The sequence below is a fragment of the Colias croceus genome, chromosome 7, assembly GCF_905220415.1.
Source record: "Colias croceus chromosome 7, ilColCroc2.1".
NCBI lineage: Eukaryota > Metazoa > Arthropoda > Insecta > Lepidoptera > Pieridae > Colias > Colias croceus.
Window position 1 is genome coordinate 9,734,145 of NC_059543.1, and position 21,356 is coordinate 9,755,500.

At 32.6% G+C, this 21,356-nt stretch overlaps 2 protein-coding genes across 3 annotated transcripts; both read left to right on the forward strand.

Moving 5' to 3' along the window:
* Nucleotides 1-1,298: 1,298 nt before the first annotated feature.
* On the forward strand, nt 1,299-8,258 carry LOC123693361 (arylsulfatase I-like). Of its 2 annotated transcripts, XM_045638422.1 has the most exons (7): nt 1,299-1,620; nt 3,381-3,540; nt 4,672-4,898; nt 5,221-5,326; nt 5,708-5,860; nt 6,935-7,603; nt 7,803-8,258. In XM_045638422.1, the coding sequence occupies exons 1-7, from the start codon at nt 1,522-1,524 to the stop codon at nt 8,015-8,017; spliced, it is 1,629 nt and encodes a 542-aa protein (XP_045494378.1). In that variant the 5' UTR covers nt 1,299-1,521; the 3' UTR covers nt 8,018-8,258. The 2 variants fall into 2 exon arrangements, with proteins under 2 accessions (XP_045494378.1, XP_045494379.1); XM_045638423.1 differs by lacking the exon at nt 3,381-3,540 and having other exon boundaries at nt 1,525-1,620.
* Nucleotides 8,259-12,877: 4,619 nt separating this feature from the next.
* Nucleotides 12,878-19,074, forward strand: LOC123693255. Its single transcript, XM_045638260.1, has 5 exons — nt 12,878-13,665; nt 13,738-13,837; nt 17,400-17,504; nt 18,444-18,599; nt 18,966-19,074. Exons 1-5 carry the CDS (start codon nt 12,878-12,880, stop codon nt 19,017-19,019), a joined length of 1,203 nt encoding a protein of 400 aa, XP_045494216.1. The 3' UTR covers nt 19,020-19,074.
* Nucleotides 19,075-21,356: the final 2,282 nt, after the last annotated feature.

The window sequence follows — 21,356 nt, forward strand, 5'->3', positions numbered from 1 at the left end:
TCGCGCTCCGAACAAACATTTTTTTAATAATATTACTTTAAATGTATGCTTTTAGAAATTTTTCCTTTATCTGTGCTATAAGACATTGCTTTTTACCAAATTTTAAGAATGCAATGCGTGAACAATTACGAAAAGTATCCTGTAGATTTTGTTTCCTTTAAGAATGTCGAAATTTGCGAAAATTTGTAGCAACGGCTGTAGGTATATAAGATGATTTGATTTCGTTGGTATATAAGTTTGATTTTTCACTATTTCAATGGACCGTAGGGTTAAGTATTCAATTCCTGTAAATTTTCAGCTAAGTACATATCTCTACGAGTTCCTGAGAAAAAGAGTCAAACAGACAGACGGACAAAAAAGTGATCTTATAAATTTTCCGTTTTCTTCTCTTGAGGTTTTTCTTTTGAGGAACCCTAAAATCTTACACTTACGTCACTTCTATTTTCAATGCCAGAGCGTTTATGATTTATTCAAGTTATGAGTTTTTAACTACGCTGTGACGGGTGACCCGCGGTTTTACCAACATTGCTAAGCTCCTTTTGGTCTTAGTGTGATGATATAGCCTCCCTTGATAAATTGACAGTGAAATAATTTTTCAAATCGCTCTCGTGGTTGGCAAGCTAACATCAAGCAAACAAACAAACAAACTCTTCAGCTTTATAATATTAGAATAAATTGTTCATTCACAAATATAGTTTAAAAATTATGTACACACAATTATTGTGTCCTCAATTGGCCATTTTAAGTAAAGTTACATAATTTTAAGGTTCTTACGATCGCGATGGCTTTTTATCTGTTGAAAGATCATATCGTTAACTTTTACAGATATGTCTTTTACGAAATAATGGGTCATATATTGTTCATTTTAAGTACGAACAAAAATTATTAAAGAAACAGTATTATTTTATATAGTTAACTAATTAATTAATTATCTTGTATGGAATGCAAAACTTTTTAATCAATATTTTTTTTTAAAGGAGGCTATTTGTCTACTAAAAATACGCAATAAGATTTTTTTTTCAGATAAGGGCCTAAATATTATAATTGAGTCCGAAAAATATAAAGATGTTTATGTTTAACCCTGCCTTTTTAGTTTTGTGAGTGTGTATAAAGTATTGTAAGTACCTTCAACCATTTTAACTACTGGTAAATAAATAATATAAAAATAGTTTATCGTCATACTAATATCATAATTATTTTCTGATAATTATTAATTGTTTATAATGCATTTAACTATGTTATAAAACCCTTGAATTGATTGCACAATCAATTCGTGCAAAGATTGTCTCTTATGTTGTCGGCCAGTTAGTTTTTTATCAGTGCGAAAGACGCACGTAAGATATTATGTATAAGAAAATTTGTACATAGTTTATTTTAAAATTTAAATTATTTTTTTTAATTTTATTATATAGCTTTTTCATGTTTTGGTTTCGTGGTTTGGTTAAGGCTACGTATCTCTATTTATAATTATTATTTGGATGAGTACATACGCAGTATCGAAGATCTCAATATTAAAGGAAAATGCATTTATTAACCTTTTGGTTGTGTTTAATTGTGTCTCAGTTGAGTTTTAGTGGAGGCAGTCGGCCAAACATAGTATTAATTGTAGCTGATGATCTGGTAAGTAGAGTTTGGTATTCGTTGATTATTCAATTAATTTTAACAATTAATCTATGTATTTATATTTAAACTAGTTTAACGCCCACGGCTTCGCCCGCTTCGTCTAAAACCTAATAAAGCATATACTAAAACCTTCCACTTGAATCACTCTATCTATTAAAAAAAACCGCATCAAAATCCGTTGCGTAGTTTAAAAATTTAAGCATACAAGGACATAGGGACAGAAAAAGCGATTTTATTTTATGCTATGTAGTGATTTTAATACCTCTATTTTTTCTGTACTTGCATTGAAAATTATATTTTATATAATACGCGCGTTTGTTTATTACGTATTTTGCATAGAATATCTCATATCTAAGATCTCATATCTCGTAACTCGTTGTAAGGCCACATTTTATATGATTTAATAAATTAATTATTAATCCTATTAATAAATTTAATCAATAATATATTATTATCATATCATTAGAACCTTCAATAACAAACAATACCTACCTATAGGTGAAAACGAATCCCTATTAGGTACTATCTTGAATTATGTTAGCTGGACCAATTTCAGAACCCAATATTTTTTCGTTGTGTTTATTATTGTCAGGAGATGGCTTTTATGATAGCATGTAAATAATAATATATTGTTAAAAGAAAAAAAAATCTAAGAAATCTTACGGCTATTTTAAAAAATACACGAGCTTGAAAATTTGCGCGATAAGATTAGTATAAATAAATCGTAGGCGAATAAAAATTGACTAACTAACTAATTTTTATTGAGCGACTAAAGCAAAAAATATGAACCTTAAAATATTAAATATCATAAAAAGTTATAGTTGTCTTAGTTGCCCGTGACCCACATTTTAAGTCATTTTACCCAATAATAAAATGTCACACATTATGCAATAAGAAAACAAATAAAGTCGAGAGCGTTTAGAAAGTGAAGTACTACAGGAAGTACTTATGTGATCACAATTGATTTTATTGCGCAAAAAAAGGTACGAAACGTGCCGGGATTTTTTTATTTTATTTTACGTCTATTTATTTACCGTGTTTTATAACGATCGACTCTAAAGTTGCTCAAATAAACAATCTGACTACGACGCACAGTACGTAATAACATGATACAATTTATATAATAATTCTCTATTAATATTATAAAGTCTGCCTGTGTGTCTGTAAACCCCTAAACTTCATATAGAGGATGAAAGTATAATATGCATATGTGCGTAGTTGGGGCAGCTTTCTTTGACGTACAGATAACTATAAATACAAAGAAACAATTGTTAAATAAGTATATTAATTCACTTCGCTCAATGAAATATTATTAGCTAACATCAACATTATGTTTTGCATTGAAAAATATCCTTCATTTGACCTGCAGGACAATAATAGCTATAGACCGTACAATCTTAGATCTTACTTATTGATCCAAGGGTACAATACCAAGACAAAATGTAAAATTTTAAATTATAAATTTATTAAGATATTTATCGATTTTCATTCAAACATTGGAAATATTTTAGAATTTCAGTGAATATTTGGAAATTTTTCTGTAAGCTCTCGTAATTGTTTAAATTGTTCTATTTTGGTTGGAGAGTTGAAGAAAATAATACGAAACTTGCAAACTTGCGAAAAGCTTCGGAAAAATATGTTTAATTTCAATGTTGTTTTATATTTTGTTTTAAGCTAAAGTAATACTCCTGAAAACACGTTTACATAGTTGAGCAATATTCCGGTTTGTGAAGTTACACATATATGTACTGTTTCAGGGTTGGGACGACGTGAGTTTTCACGGTTCAGACCAAGTGTTGACGCCCAATATAGACCTTCTGGCGTACACAGGCGTGGCCCTGGAGCGGTATTACAGCCATTGCATATGCACACCATCACGCTCAGCGCTGCTTTCAAGCAAGTTTGCCCATGTCACAGGTAATGCACCAATACATTTAGCTTTACACTATGATTTCACTCTAAAATCGAGCGTACAACTTTACGCGAAGTTGCAAAAGGGTTTTGTACATTAAAATTTTGTACTCGCTCCCGTTTCGCATCTGTTGCATGTAATTTAAAAGCGTTTAGTGCCTAATAAATAACTTTACGTACTTAAGTTAGTAAAATTGTACTTACTAAGTTACTAAGTAAGTAAAATTGTACGAAAACAACATACCTAATGTATATGAAAACTGAATTGAATGGGCTTTTTCTTTCACTCACACATAATAATAAATTTGAAGAACGGAACAAATTATACCTATTAATAATTCTGGTGGAGACAAAAGTGTTAGTCTGGAAGTTCATCGAACGTAGATCACCTTCTGATCCGCAAAGAAAATCAATGAGTGAAAAATAAAAATATGCATTAGGCGTAGATTACCTTATGTAAGAAGAGAATAAGATTGTAAGCACAACAGTTGCATGTACTCTTTACATCACTAAATGTGATGATCATCTCAGCTTGTGTAACTCTCTTCGTTAGGAACCTTTTTCCTTCGAAATACTAGGTATATAGTTGTAAATTGAGTTTAGGTATTTAGTTACAATTGCCTATAAGTAATAGGATGGTGCAAATAATAATTATCGAGTGACCACATTGCAGATACCTGTCACTAAAGCCTGCACTCCTACGTGAATCTTGATTAATCTCTCTGTATTGATAGGGATTTGAATACTAAACAAGCCAAAGCCACGGTTTGTCTCTAAAATGATGAGAATTTAATATTTCCATCTATTTTCATATAGACCATCGATATTTGCTGTACTTTGATACTTATTTTCATTCATTCAGCTTCTTAAAAATCATATACCGCAAAAACTAATTTATCGAAATACGCCCCAAAACTTGAGGGATTTCCAACTGTTGAATTATAGTTTGTACATGAGTTGTCAAAAACTTACACCTTTTTGGTGAATGAAATCCGCAATTTGCTTTGCGAATCGTAAAGTACAATCTACCAAGATTAGATCTTGTCTCGATTAGCATGGATTACACAAGATGAAATTTATGCAGGCGCTTTTGAAATACGTATTAGAAAAATGGTCATGTTTCGTTTTATATTTTAGGCATGCAAGGCTATCCTTTGACAAATGGAGAGGATCGAGGCTTACCCTTGACATTGAAAATAATGCCACAGTATTTTAAAGATTTGGGTTACACAACTCGTCTAGTTGGAAAATGGCATGTGGGTCATTCGCGGACAGAATATTTGCCAATGTCTCGAGGATTTGACAGCCATTTCGGACACAGAGGAGGCTACATTGATTACTATGAATATCTTTTGATGGAGAATGTACGTATATTTCTTTATTAATGATGATGTCATTGAAATTGTTTTGATGTGAACAGATGCATTTTGCGTTAATATTTTGTCAGTGTTTCGAATATAAATGAATTCATACCTATAACTACTCGTACCGATACAGAAATACTTCAAAGTACTGGACCGATTTTGAAAAAACTCACGTGTGCATAAAAATCCAAAATTGTTTCGGAGTCATAGACAATAAACTCTACTATAGTAAATCTAAATACACAACAATAAGTTAGTTTCAGAGTAATATTCTCCATTTTGATATTGAAAAAATAAAATTTATATTTACCTATACTTATAGTGGAGTATTGGAGAAGTATCTGGATTGGATTTATACAGAAACATGACGCCGGCTTGGGACGAAAAGGGTTACGTAACAGACCTTTATAATGAAGAAGCCAAGTCAAGTGAGTTGTTATTTTACCATTTAAAGTTCACAAGGTCAATATGAAACAATAAATTTACATTTAAATTAGTTCTCGCTATAATATATGGTCGTGGTCAGTGACTCTACTTTTGACCTGTTGAGATTTTCTTACAATTAATCGGGTATACAAATTATTATTATTTAACAAAATTATAGAATTGGATTTTATACTCCATACATTAAGTGATATTTAGCTATTATGTAAAGGTACTAAAACTACTAAAAGAAACACTTCGCAAATTTAAACACACTTATACTATATGGTAGGTAGGTAGCCTATTTTGAAATACACAACATGGCAAATGAACTGTAAGGATTTAAATCATTTATCCTAATAATATGTACTAATTAACTTTTTCAGTAATAAAATCGCATGATAAAGCACAGCCTCTATTCCTGGTGGTGGCTCACAACGCGCCGCACTGCGCTAACGAAGGGGCTCCCTTGCAAGCGCCTCCAGAAGATGTGCGTGCTATGCGCCACGTGGAGTCCCCGAAAAGGAGGATTTATTCGGGTAAAATAAGTATATCGATTATTATGTTATGATTATAATTGATTTTTTTAAAGAGTATAGTAAAGCGAAAGCCGCCCGAGACTTTCTAGGTGTAAACCTGAAGCGATATCTTTCGTTTTACCGTGAAATAGACTTCAGATTCAATTTTCTCGAGTTTCCAAAATGTTATAAATTTCATTCAATAAAAGACTATCAAAAGTAAATTGTACATTTATGTAAATATGATTTACATAGTTCCTCTTTAATTTGGAGAATTTTGATATTTCAGTTTCGAGAATCGAATTCCCAGAAAGATAAGCAAATACCAGTCGAAAATAGTTTATTACACGTGTTTGGTTCAAGTAATATTATTTCTAGAGGATGGCAATTTACATGGAAACGAATTCATTCATAACTAAATAAGGAAGTAACTGCTTAATTAGGGATTTGTAAATAATAAATAGGCCTACATCACTTGGCTTTGGTTCAGGGACATTAGTAGATTAATTCAAATCCTCAGCCTTAATACTTGACCCGCTTGGATTATGTATGATAATATTAAAAGGTTATGTGATGGAGACTTTAATAATATAGTAGGTAGGTTTGATTGATATAAATATACTTAATGTACCTACGTATGTTAGGGTTTTATATGTTACCCTTAACCCTTGTGTAAAAACCTTTTTTAACTCACGAGATTGCAAATAATTGTAGTATAACTGTGTTCTATAACAATGGCTTAATTTTAAGCATAGATTATAAGTTCATAGAATGTAATCTAACGGTGTTTACAATTTTGAAAAGGTAATAAAATAATATAAGTATTCGCATCGAATATTCGTAGCGTTGTGTATAAACAAATAATAAACTAAGCTATTGAGCTCTCACTACTTATAAGAAATTTTTCTTGAATTTCTGTCCTATTTGTTCCATCCAATATTTTTTTGAGAAAATATTAGTTCAAAGTTTTGATTGAGGGCACTCATTGAACTCTACAGTTTGCAATGTTCAAAAGTGCAAAATGCAGTTTTATAATCAAATGAGTAATAACATAGTTGAATTCCGTTTTCTAAATTCTAATTTTATTTTTTTCAGCTATGGTTAAAAAGCTAGATGACAGCGTAGGTGATATTGTTAAAGCGCTACATGACAAAGGTATTTTGGACAACACAATTATCGCGTTTATATCAGATAATGGTGGAATAACATCTGGATCATCTGTTAATTACGCATCCAATTATCCTTTAAGAGGCCTCAAGTTAACTCCGTTTGAAGGAGGCATTAGGGTAAATGGATTGGTATGGAGCAGGAATTTAACTGGAGCGAATCACCTATGGAAAGGATATATGCACATAGTTGATTGGATGCCTACTTTGATACGGGCCGTTGGCTCGGATCCACCAACAAACATTGACGGTATTGACCTCTGGGACAATATAATATCGAACAAACCTTCCAAGCGAAATGATATATTTGAAATCGACGACTATACCGGTTTCGCTTCTATTATACATGGTGATTTCAAATTGATAGCAGGCAATGTGTTGACAAATTATAGCAATCACCAAGGGAAAGATTTTCGAGGGATGATAGGACATCCTCCGTCATATGTAGACGCAATTAAAAGGAGTAAAATATATTCTGTGATACGAGACATGGAGATACCTTTCACGTTTAACGATACGAATTTACGCAACGACATTAAAATAGATTGTCGAACGAAAGAAATTTATAAAGATGTTGAGATTTGCTATCCAAAAAATGGTAAGTCTATTTTATCAGTTTTATTTTCACTTATATGATTTTAATTTATCTTGAAAATTTAAAGTTAGACGTTTTATTTTAACGACCATTAAAATCTTTATCCTGTCTACAAATACGTAGTATATATCTGTCAACTGTGCTACAAATGTGTAGAATGCTCCAATGCCGTTATTTTAATTGACCTATTTCTGTGTTGCAGGAAAACATTGCGTATTCAACATAAAGGAGGATCCCTGTGAAACGAAAGACCTATCGGACTCTCAGCCAGATGTCGCCAAAGAATTGTACTCTCGTTTACAAGTTGAAATTATAAGGACGATTCGGAGGCGAGTGCCCCTCCATAGAGATTTGAGAGCTGCGCCGAGCTTACATAATTATACCTGGACCACGTGGGCTAACGGAATCTCATCTTGAGTAATGATTAAGAATAAAACGTTATATTATGTTGATGTACATTTTGTAAATATATTTATCTGTAATATTATGTTATAAGAATAAAAATAGATTTTTATTTTATTGTCGTCTTATTAGAACGTTACGAAATATTCAGTTTGTTCTATTTTTGGATCGCTTTGACACAGTTAAGTTAATGAAATTAAGCGAAGGGCTTACAATGTAATTGTTATTAAAAAGATAATTTTTTTTAGTATTTACATACTATGAGATATTATATTTACTATCTAATAATATTATAGCATAAAGAATCGATCAGCCAAACAGATTTATACTGCCCATATCCAAAAGGGGGCACAGGACCTACTATATTAAATTACTAGCTTAATACCGCCCGCAGCTTCACCCGCTTTGTCTAAAACCTAATAAATTATATACTAAAACCTTCCTCTTGAATCACTCTATCTATTAAAGAAAACCGCATCAAAATCCGTTGCGTAGTTTTAAAGATTTAAGCATACAAAGGGACATAGGGACAGAGAAAGCGACTTTGTTTTATACTATGTTGTGATTAAGTGTAGGTACACCATGTCATCACATGAACCATAAACAATTTAATAATACTACAAAGTTTAGCTTCTTAATTTTACCACGCCTCGTTAGAGCTAAGAAGTTTGCTTGGTTCGCGACAGGCACTTAACTGTTTGAATTGCTAATGAACGATAAATTAGTGCATCAAATGCAAATGCGATTGGGTATGTACCTAGACGTTAAGGGAAATCTTGCCAATTTTCAACTACCTGACGCAACTTTGCAGACCTTTAGTACAGGTTACTAAATACTAAATAGTTACTACGTAAGCTTTTAGGTTATAGGTATATTTCTTAGTATCAAATTAATATATTACATGATTTTATGATGACGCGTGTCTTTTAAAATCTCATACCGCACGTCATAACTAAAGAAAAGCCAGCTTTTCCTTTTATTACTAAAAATAAAGTAATAAAACAATTATTGTTATTCTTTCATAATTACAGACAAATTTTGAAGCGTAATTCACATATTTTAATTTAAATCTAAACCCATGAAAGCACAGAGTTAAAAAATACGAAGTCTCTTCAAGCTGGTTTTCAATAAGATTCAATAAGATGCATTTATAATATTTGATCGCAACAAAAGCATTTTTCACTCCCATTTCATCTAAACAAACTCTATGTTAGAGATTTACATGCATTATTAATTATTATTCCAAACAATATTTATACGAAAGAACTGAAAACTGATTGCATTCATCGTTTGTAATAATAAAAGCATTCACATAGATTTTTTATTTTGTAAATAAATAAAATGAAATAATACGTTACCTCAGTAAACATGGCGAGACAAATGGGAAAAAACCGTATGGATAACGAGCAGCATTGTTGTCCTGGTGTCTGGTGAGCATGAATAATATCGTCTTTAAATTTTTTATATTTGTATTATTCATCCAGCAACATAATATATTGCTTTTCGCGTCATTTCGCTTATGAGATTGTGTATTTTAATTAGAATGGCTATGTATAAATATTAATATTCGTCTCCTTGTATTTTAGTGTTCCCTACACATACATACATTATTTTAAAAAGAAACAAAATATCAAAGATTTTAGAAAATTCACTTAATATGACCGGGAATTAAAAAGAAACACTATTATTATTCACACACACATTGACATATTAACACAATCTTGTATGGCCTTGGTCTTATCGTTAATTGACATGGTTCCCGCTGAGCCTGGCTGACAGTGTGGTCTGAAACGTCGGTTATGCGAACCTAGGCAATATAGTGTTTGTACACTACTGTGTACAAACACTATATAAATGTAATTAAACAAATTGTATTACTTTTAACTTCCTCGTATGGAATAGACGAGGTGAATATATTCTTGGATAAAATCTCCTGCACGTAGGCGTAGCTTTAATTAATTGTTACCTACTGCTTATTTGAGGACACTTATTGGAGCTTCACGTTTCGCAATATTATCTAGTCACTTATTACAAATTGGTATTTAAAGGTAACATAGAAAAAAAAGGTTCACATTTAAAATTCAGGAAGCGTGTGTACTGTGTAAATTTGTAATTCAATTGTAGATATTTTCGCGCTTCGAAACAAGAGTGGAGAGAGGCGAAAGGTTTCTCGTATTTCTGATTTTTTCCCTTTACTTTGCTTTTTCTTATAGAAATTAAGATATTTGAAGAACGTGACACTGTACTGAAAAAATAGAAATTGATCATTATTAGTTTGTTTTGCTCCAGAAAAGTGTTGGTAGAGGTTTACGCTCTTATCCCGCGGCACGAATAAAGTGTAACCTAGAAAATAAAGTTATCCCGACAATATTGTATGATTATATTCGAGCCTAAGTGTATTATGTGGTAAGCGAAAATTTCCATGAAGGGTGCGCATCAGCGGCTGCTTCTGACATCTGACAGCTACACGGCTAGTGAAATTACGCAGTAATCCAATTTCTTCCACTAACCAACCATCAATGGGATAGACGCCATTTTGGGAATTTCGCATGTTTTATAATGCTTGCTTGTCAAATTTAAATAATGATTAATAATATGACTGAGTTGAGACCAGAGATTTTTTTTTGTTACAATCACAGCGGAATAGGAAATCATAAATCAGTGATTCTTGTAGGTAGTTATGTATTACCTGATATCTACATACGACTTACAACTTAAATTCATAGCAAAATGCAATATTACAAACAGACACTCCAATTTTATTTGTAGTAACTACCTATAGATTGCAATTTTCTATTTACTCAATTAATAACTTTATCCATAAAATTTACAACAGAAATCCCAACTACCATAACTTTGTGAGAATTCAATTAAGAGTAAAACCTTTTGTATGCCCACTTTATATTCAATTGTAAAGACCAACGAGAAAGTTTTACAAATTATGTGAATAACGTCTTATAAATGGAATTTTCAACCGATTAGGTACTTAGAAACATAATTAGGTTTAATTATTTCAATTTCAATTTCAGAATTATTTCAATTTTATCAACCAACATATAAATGGCCGAATTTTTCTTCTGGCTTTTTCATAAGAAATAGCTTTTTATTGAATTCGCAAAATGATCTTACACAATATTAAAATCTATATATCCAATAATCATTACTTTCCTCTGTCTCTTAATACCTAATACTCATTCAGATATTCTACAAATCATAATAAATTTTAATAAAAAAAAATTCATGATATCACTATCTTTCCCGGGAATGCACTGAAATAACCAGTATAATTACTTCTGTTCCATAAAAAACATAATGAGGGTTAACTGCTAAGCAAACATAACCACTGTGACGCAAACCTTAATCCAATTTAAACATAGCATGCAAGTAGCTAAACGAATTAGCAGGTAAGTTAATTTGACTGAAACAAGGACGTTCATGTATGTATATTATTGTCTTTTAATTACGTCGTTGGTTAGTTGCTATTACAGAGAGGTCTGGAGTTTTTAAAGGATTTGTTAAAATACATTAAGATTCAAATAACGAACTGGAGTCATGAAAAAAGCATTGATAATGCACCTAACGTTGTATTTAGACCAAATAAACATAAAGCTAGCTAGGGCAAGAGCATTCTTACGTGATCTTTTAGTGTAAACGAAAACTCGTATTTCAGTGTTGTTCAGTATTATAACATTGAATAGATTTTTTTCGATGGCAGTAAGAAAAACGAAAGAGGAAGCATTATGCTCACATAGTATCTTAATAAAGAGATAAAATTAATGCCCAAAAAAAGATTAAGTAAATGCGATTAAAAGCAATAGCACCAGATTTTCTAGATTTTTTGTCAGTCTGGATACTTATCCTTGTCTGATTTGATAGTTTTCGTGTTTCCTTCTTTTAAAATAGACCTAATTCGAGCTGTCGAAGAAGATCAATTACCCTTTCTTTAAAAATAGACCTTATTCGAGCTGATAGGGAGGAGTAATTACCCTAGAGCGCTACGTGCTACGTGCTACGTGGCGCAATCATCGTAAAAACACCTTAAACAAATATTTTCAATATTCCTCTTCTTTACTGGATCATATTTACTGGAGCTCTTCTGTCCCTGATCCTGAAAGGGTTAAATTTCAAAACAGAATACGGAAATAGGTAGTCAGTCAATTGGAAGTCATATTATTTCAATGTATCTTTTATATTTGAGAAACTTTAAATCTCCCTCGATGGGTGAAGCTAATTCATATATTATACTTATATAGTTTATATATCTTTATTATCTATATAATCTTATATTATTTATAAGATTAACTACGTAATGATAGTACAAGGTAATAGGGAAGGTTGTGAAGTAGGTATATATCCTAAACCAGTAGACTTTTTATACTTACAATGTTTTCAAATGTGTTTTTAGAGTAATATAATAATAGTAACAAATCTAACAACTACTTATATAAACAGTTCTTTGCGATTACGAATTATTAATGCTGAAAGATATCCAACAAATCAAGTCGAGTCGAGTGATCGATCATGTTATAAATTTAAAAATATTATAAATTTATTTATACAAATTATTAAATACATTTGTATCAGTTACGTATACCTACCGTTATACAATCTACACATTTTACAAAATATTATTACAGTAAAGGCTAAAGAGTTGCTTTGTATAATGTATGTTAATGCAGAATAAAAAATATTTTCATTATCAGTTGCAACCGGCGCTGTAAATTATGTTACGTAATTTACGAAATAATTATTTCACAACATGTTTACGACAATGGAAAGCCATTATAAAGAAGTTTCCTTTTAATTTTCTGCATACATAATTCAGCGACAGAAAATGAGTATGTTAACGGAACAAAACAATTTATTTCAAGCAAAATGGCCGATCTTGGTGGTCATAAGGAAATCAGTTTTGATAAAATGTTTAAAATGATGGTATTTTCGATGTGGCTCAACAAATCACATCCAAAAGTACCTCGAAATCTTAAATGGATCTGTCAATTCGCATTAATGCATGGCATATTTTTCTTCACATATTGTTTGCTAATTTATAGCACAATATTTCACGATTTAAAAAATAAAGATATTTCTCAAGCGTGTGCAAATGGCATTCTGAGTGTGATATTCAATGTAGTGTCACTTCAATATGCAGTCATGGTGTGGCATCAAAGCAAATTTCATGATATGATTGAGAAAATGAAGTTAGATTACAAACAGGCAGAAAATTTGCCCAAAGAGGAGTACGATATTGTGCTCCGTTACGCGAAGAAGGGTCGAACAATCGTTTATCTTTGGTTGAAAATAGTTATATGCGTGGCCAGCTTGTTTCCCATCAAATCGTTTACACTTATGTTGTATTATCATGTTATTGGAGAATTCAGATACGTTCCCTTATATGATATTACGTACCCAGAGCCGGTGGAACTCAATAAAAATAATTTAGCCGTTTTTTTGGCTCTCTACGTGTTGTTTTTATTTTACGATTTTTATGCTTTGTTTATGTATTTAGCATTTTCGCCATTGGGTCCTATTTTAATTCTACATGTGTGTGGACAGTTGGAATTGGTGGAGAATAGGATTATGAAAACATTTTCTAAGAGCAAAAACACGGCAGAATCGATAAAAAATCTGAAAAGAGTTGCGATACATTTTGTTGAAATATACGGGTAGATATTTAAAATAAATATGACCGTAAATTGATGTTATTTAGATAGATGAAAATGAATGTATTTTTTTAGCTTTGCGGCACGAATAAATAGTAGTCTACGAGTTTTTCATGAGCTCTTGTTTAAAGCTGGAGCTATTATCCTACCAATTACTTTTTATCAAATTATTGAGGTAAGCTTTTCTACGTACATATTTTAAAATTATCACAGAACATTTTGATTATTACCTATGTTTAATGTAGCGCTCTCCTTTCAATATCAGAATAGTCTGAGGACATATTTGAAATATAAGAATATGTTGGTAGGTAAAATAAATTATATAAATTTATAAAGAATAGAAAAAATTCGATCACGAGGCGGGACTTGAACCCGCATCCTTCGCGCCATTCCGGGGCGGATGCCTAACCAACTCAGCCACTCGTGACCCGCCTGAGCAATCGAATTTATTCTATCCTTTCAGTTTTATGTGTCTTAAGGGACACACCGCGCGCCATCTATTGAGATGATTTAACAACCATTTCAACCAATATGAAGCACTTTTCAGTGAATACAATATTGTAACGATGGAACACGACCTTTTCTTGAATTTATATTTTTTGGTTTTTATGGCATTCAAATGCTTTATAAATATAAATTTATAAAGAATAGAAAAAAATTCGATCACGAGGCGGGACTTGAACCCGCATCCTTCGCGCCATTCCGGGGCGGATGCCTAACCAACTCAGCCACTCGTGACCCGCCTGAGCAATCGAATTTATTCTATCCTTTCAGTTTTATGTGTCTTAAGGGACACACCGCGCGCCATCTATTGAGATGATTTAACAACCATTTCAACCAATATGAAGCACTTTTCAGTGAATACAATATTGTAACGATGGAACACGACCTTTTCTTGAATTTATATTTTTTGGTTTTTATGGCATTCAAATGCTTTATAAATATAAATTTATAAAGAATAGAAAAAATTCGATCACGAGGCGGGACTTGAACCCGCATCCTTCGCGCCATTCCGGGGCGGATGCCTAACCAACTCAGCCACTCGTGACCCGCCTGAGCAATCGAATTTATTCTATCCTTTCAGTTTTATGTGTCTTAAGGGACACACCGCGCGCCATCTATTGAGATGATTTAACAACCATTTCAACCAATATGAAGCACTTTTCAGTGAATACAATATTGTAACGATGGAACACGACCTTTTCTTGAATTTATATTTTTTGGTTTTTATGGCATTCAAATGCTTTATAAATATAAATTTATAAAGAATAGAAAAAATTCGATCACGAGGCGGGACTTGAACCCGCATCCTTCGCGCCATTCCGGGGCGGATGCCTAACCAACTCAGCCACTCGTGACCCGCCTGAGCAATCGAATTTATTCTATCCTTTCAGTTTTATGTGTCTTAAGGGACACACCGCGCGCCATCTATTGAGATGATTTAACAACCATTTCAACCAATATGAAGCACTTTTCAGTGAATACAATATTGTAACGATGGAACACGACCTTTTCTTGAATTTATATTTTTTGGTTTTTATGGCATTCAAATGCTTTATAAATATAAATTTATAAAGAATAGAAAAAATTCGATCACGAGGCGGGACTTGAACCCGCATCCTTCGCGCCATTCCGGGGCGGATGCCTAACCAACTCAGCCACTCGTGACCCGCCTGAGCAATCGAATTTATTCTATCCTTTCAGTTTTATGTGTCTTAAGGGACACACCGCGCGCCATCTATTGAGATGATTTAACAACCATTTCAACCAATATGAAGCACTTTTCAGTGAATACAATATTGTAACGATGGAACACGACCTTTTCTTGAATTTATATTTTTTGGTTTTTATGGCATTCAAATGCTTTATAAATATAAATTTATAAAGAATAGAAAAAATTCGATCACGAGGCGGGACTTGAACCCGCATCCTTCGCGCCATTCCGGGGCGGATGCCTAACCAACTCAGCCACTCGTGACCCGCCTGAGCAATCGAATTTATTCTATCCTTTCATCCTAAATTCAAGAAAAGGTCGTGTTCCATCGTTACAATATTGTATTCACTGAAAAGTGCTTCATATTGGTTGAAATGGTTGTTAAATCATCTCAATAGATGGCGCGCGGTGTGTCCCTTAAGACACATAAAACTGAAAGGATAGAATAAATTCGATTGCTCAGACGGGTCACGAGTGGCTGAGTTGGTTAGGCATCCGCCCCGGAATGGCGCGAAGGATGCGGGTTCAAGTCCCGCCTCGTGATCGAATTTTTTCTATTCTTTATAAATTTATATTTATAAAGCATTTGAATGCCATAAAAACCAAAAAATATAAATTCAAGAAAAGGTCGTGTTCCATCGTTACAATATTGTATTCACTGAAAAGTGCTTCATATTGGTTGAAATGGTTGTTAAATCATCTCAATAGATGGCGCGCGGTGTGTCCCTTAAGACACATAAAACTGAAAGGATAGAATAAATTCGATTGCTCAGGCGGGTCACGAGTGGCTGAGTTGGTTAGGCATCCGCCCCGGAATGGCGCGAAGGATGCGGGTTCAAGTCCCGCCTCGTGATCGAATTTTTTCTATTCTTTATAAATTTATATTTATAAAGCATTTGAATGCCATAAAAACCAAAAAATATAAATTCAAGAAAAGGTCGTGTTCCATCGTTACAATATTGTATTCACTGAAAAGTGCTTCATATTGGTTGAAATGGTTGTTAAATCATCTCAATAGATGGCGCGCGGTGTGTCCCTTAAGACACATAAAACTGAAAGGATAGAATAAATTCGATTGCTCAGGCGGGTCACGAGTGGCTGAGTTGGTTAGGCATCCGCCCCGGAATGGCGCGAAGGATGCGGGTTCAAGTCCCGCCTCGTGATCGAATTTTTTCTATTCTTTATAAATTTATATTTATAAAGCATTTGAATGCCATAAAAACCAAAAAATATAAATTCAAGAAAAGGTCGTGTTCCATCGTTACAATATTGTATTCACTGAAAAGTGCTTCATATTGGTTGAAATGGTTGTTAAATCATCTCAATAGATGGCGCGCGGTGTGTCCCTTAAGACACATAAAACTGAAAGGATAGAATAAATTCGATTGCTCAGGCGGGTCACGAGTGGCTGAGTTGGTTAGGCATCCGCCCCGGAATGGCGCGAAGGATGCGGGTTCAAGTCCCGCCTCGTGATCGAATTTTTTCTATTCTTTATAAATTTATATTTATAAAGCATTTGAATGCCATAAAAACCAAAAAATATAAATTCAAGAAAAGGTCGTGTTCCATCGTTACAATATTGTATTCACTGAAAAGTGCTTCATATTGGTTGAAATGGTTGTTAAATCATCTCAATAGATGGCGCGCGGTGTGTCCCTTAAGACACATAAAACTGAAAGGATAGAATAAATTCGATTGCTCAGGCGGGTCACGAGTGGCTGAGTTGGTTAGGCATCCGCCCCGGAATGGCGCGAAGGATGCGGGTTCAAGTCCCGCCTCGTGATCGAATTTTTTCTATTCTTTATAAATTTATATTTATAAAGCATTTGAATGCCATAAAAACCAAAAAATATAAATTCAAAATAAATTATTATATCAAGAGTTTATACGTATTAATAATAATCTTTCGGGCAATGGATATGTAAAATATAGAAACATTTAGAGAACGCTATGTTCAGAAATGCATCCATTGGGAACTCCACAACTGTTACATATTAAAAGTTGATTTCTATTTGCATTTCAGACGGCTAAAAGGGGTCAAGTGAGCGTTGAATTCATATCAATTATATTTGGAGCAGTGGCTATCTGCAGTGTTCCTTGCTACTATAGTGATGTGCTTATGGAGAAGGTTTTATCTATTATTTATTTTTAAGTATTGTTTAAAATAGTCCGCTTAAATCTTGTTTTTCTTTCTAATAGTGATAACGTTTTTAAAGAGATTGATTAAGGTAAGGTAAGGTAAGGTAAAATAACTTTAATTTCTTTCACGATTCTATACTTTGTTGATATTTAACCTCACCCCAACTATATGACATAAAAATATATGAAATCAGATTACATACCTTACTAGGTATTTCACTACTGTGAAGGAGAGGCTTACCGTGCAGAATAAACATTTACATGAATACGAACTTAATTTAATACGATCTTGTGTACGATAACAGGACGCTGAAAGCCCAAATCCCAAGTCTTTATAATCTTGAATTTTCCAAAGTGTTTCTAATAACAGATAAACGCCAATCAGCCGCAATACAGCTTACACTTGGCGGCTTTGGAAGTAGGAAGTGTTATCGGCGCCAACAACTGAGGGTTTGTGGGTCAAATTAGGATTATGGGATTGTCTTTATACTAATTGAACTAATTTTGATGCTTACCTGAAAATGTAGTGAAATAAACCTATATTAAAATAACAATTAATACACGTTTCGATAGTTTTTATATTATGATGTATTTTTCGGATTAGCTAATAATTTCATTAAAAGCAAGTTTTCTACCCGCCGTTTAACTCTGATGATATCCTCAAAAAATTTGACATCGTTATGACATCCTCTAAAAATATTTTGTCTTTCTGAGAGTTCCAATCTGTTCTATGACAGAAATCAATTCAATTAAATACCTACCTCAAAAGCTTCATTTTTGTTAAATGTGTATAATATATAATTTAATTGTAGGACCTTACCTTGTAGAGCGTTTTTTGATTATTTAAATCTGAGATTTGAATGATATTTTTATTATAATTGCTTCATTTTTATAAAAATATAGCCCGTAAACTTAAAAAATATTTCAGAGTGAAGATGTAAGAAGAGCCCTTTACTCCTGCGGCTGGGAATCAAACTGGGATCCCGTGACGAGATCGCTTCTCTTTCTCCTGTTGACCCGAGCGTCACGACCCGTGGCGATGCGGACTTTGTACCGAAATATCTGTCTCAACGTTTTGACTGATGTGAGCTCTATTAGACTTATATTTAAGCTCATTTTAGATTACTCTTTTATTTGAAATATTAAACTTTGCTATCGGCTTATGTAGCTATAGCCTACAATGTTCTTTCATGTTGCGTGAAAAAAAAAAGAACGAATATTCAGGATATTTTTTAAAGCCAAATTTTTTAAAATACTTTTATTAACATTATTTTTTGAACTGTTACTGGAACAGAGTAACTATTTAAAACGTTATATTTGTTGAATTGAAAAAGGAAATGTTACAATAAAGTTGATTTCCGCTGTTTTCACTGTATGCTTTTCATCCTAAAATTGGTAAACGCTTATTGTATTCTAATTTAAGTAATAATTGCATCTATTTATATTTCAGATCTACCACCAGGCGTACGCAATATTTAATCTTTTAAATGCCGTATGGCATTAAACTTTTAAAATTCAAAGAAAATATTTTTCAATGTAGTAGGAAGCTTGTAGTTTTTCATGTCTTGATGGCGTATCAAACATCTAGAGTTCAAAACATTCAACAAAATTTTCGCAAATAAACTATACTGTTCAGTAAATTGCAAGTAACTCTTTATTTTATGTAATATCCTAAATAATTAAGACCGACAAGGGACCGAGAGAGATAATTGTGCTTAGAAGTCTAGATACATGTATTTCATCATATATGATGGAAAATCATTCGCAAAACAAATAAGCAGTCAGATGAAATAAACATTTTATATTTTATACATCATATAAGAATTACCTATTATTCAAATATAGATATAATGCGATCATTTCGAACTGACGTTCGGTTCAGCACACCAATACCAGTTAAATAAAGCCCGCCATGATATCATTTTGTGAAATACAGCATATAATGGAGGAATATAGACTGGCACGTACACGAATAACATCGACGATATCATGTTAAAACGCACGACACAGCGAAATATCCTATCGGCTTTATATGAACAGAAAATCGTTAAAACAAGAATACACTTCGTATTCTCTAAGGTGCAGGTTTAAATATAGTACGCTCCTATTTCAAAGCGAGCAAAACTAGCCATAGTCTATAAGAAAGGCCAGGTTTTTCTGGCAAACTTCGCTTGGTAAACAATGCGAAGATATCAGGTAATTGTTCTAGTCTCTAGGAATTAGAATTAGCAGTCCCAGTATAACGTAAGTACGACTTATAGACGGTATACACTTTTTAATATATTATCATGTACCTATGATTAATAGATTGGTATTAGAGTTATAGGTATATGTTATATCAGACTTGTAATAAAGCGAAATAGAAAACGTTCGACGTTAATAATTAAGTTAGTACAAAAAAATTTTCATTTCAAATAATTAATCTGTTCTCATTAAAATCTTTTAGGAATTAAAAGCTTAGGTTACGTAACCTTTGACTTTTTTATTAAATAATAGTCTCATCTAAAGGATTTTGTCATTATTTACTTATCCAGATGTTTCAAACTGCATTTTACAGCGACTGCGGTTACGCGCAGGCAATCTTCCCTTGAACCGTATATGAATAAATAATGTTTAAATTAATCGTGAAGTTTCAAAATTGCTGTTGTGCTCTTATTCATTAAAGAAAATTGCATTAACTACATTATACTTTGCACCACTTTGACTTAAGAATAAAACTATGAATTATTTTGAGGGGTCTTAAAACTAGGTATACCTACAGATTTCTTAATTCACGAAGCTTTTAATTGCTAAAGCTCGCGGACTGGAGAGTAAGTACCTGTACAGTACCTAAAGGAAAGTAAGATAGCCTATGTAATTATCAAGATACATTAATCCAAAATATATATAAGATGTAAGCTTTATCTGTATTTGTACACAATATGTAATAGTAACATATTAAAAAATATGTATTTATTGTATGCAATCTTATGCCTTTTACTCCTCTTGCGTACCTAGTACTGGTAAATGCATTTTACATATTGACAAAGTTTTTATCCGTCAAACAGAATTCGCCTGAAAAACCTTCTGTGCTCTGCTTAGCTGAGCTCTACGGGCTTTTCGAGATTCAATTTTTATTTATTCTTCTCTTCTTTCCGGCCTTCAAAGGGACACGTTTCAAAAAAGTTTATCACTGGTATCAGAAAAAAAACTGACAATGCAATTTTAAACGCTTTTTAGTACTACAGGCACACCCTACTTTGTTATAGGTATCTTCACCATGACTCATGCCTGACATAACATTAGGCGTAGACGACTTGACCCATTTGGCTTGGATTTGCGACTTTATATGCTATTTTTATGAACTGGCGTGGACGTAAATAAAATTTAGTGTTTCAGGATCATTTGGTGGCTATTGCCTTACATAGTTTTATTATAAGAGCAGTCTTTTATAGGTTTATTCTCTCGTATTTGGAATATTATTCTCAAGCATCTATTTCAGTATCTCTTGTACATTAATGGATACGATTAAATAGTAAAATTATTCTAAACTATAACTATGAACTCGAATTTTCAGCTATATTGCTTACAATCTTTTCTAACAGTTTTTATTATTTTTTTCCTACATTAGATAAGTTATAGAGTGATAGTTTGGTCTTTATCGCCTAGGCTCGAAGAAACAGATGTCTGATATTGGACTATTAGTATCATATATTTCCAAGAAAGTTGATTCTGATCAAAGCAAAAATAAATATACCATAGTAATATCAATTTGGAAAATGTCCTGTAATCGAAGTAATTGTCGAATGGCGATGAACAAAAACATTTTACACTCGTGTCGTTCCTCAAGGGAATGTTTCAT

Excerpts from the sequence above, each read along its gene's own strand:
- LOC123693361 (XM_045638422.1), top strand. The coding sequence starts at position 1,522 with ATGCATTTATTAACCTTTTGGTTGTGTTTAATTGTGTCTCAGTTGAGT. Across the intron at positions 5,327-5,707 it reads TAATGAAGAAGCCAAGTCAA|TAATAAAATCGCATGATAAA; the intron begins GTGAGTTGTTAT and ends TAACTTTTTCAG. Across the intron at positions 5,861-6,934 it reads GAAAAGGAGGATTTATTCGG|CTATGGTTAAAAAGCTAGAT; the intron begins GTAAAATAAGTA and ends TATTTTTTTCAG.
- LOC123693255 (XM_045638260.1), top strand. The coding sequence starts at position 12,878 with ATGGCCGATCTTGGTGGTCATAAGGAAATCAGTTTTGATAAAATGTTT. Across the intron at positions 13,666-13,737 it reads CATTTTGTTGAAATATACGG|CTTTGCGGCACGAATAAATA; the intron begins GTAGATATTTAA and ends GTATTTTTTTAG. Across the intron at positions 13,838-17,399 it reads CTTTTTATCAAATTATTGAG|ACGGCTAAAAGGGGTCAAGT; the intron begins GTAAGCTTTTCT and ends TTTGCATTTCAG.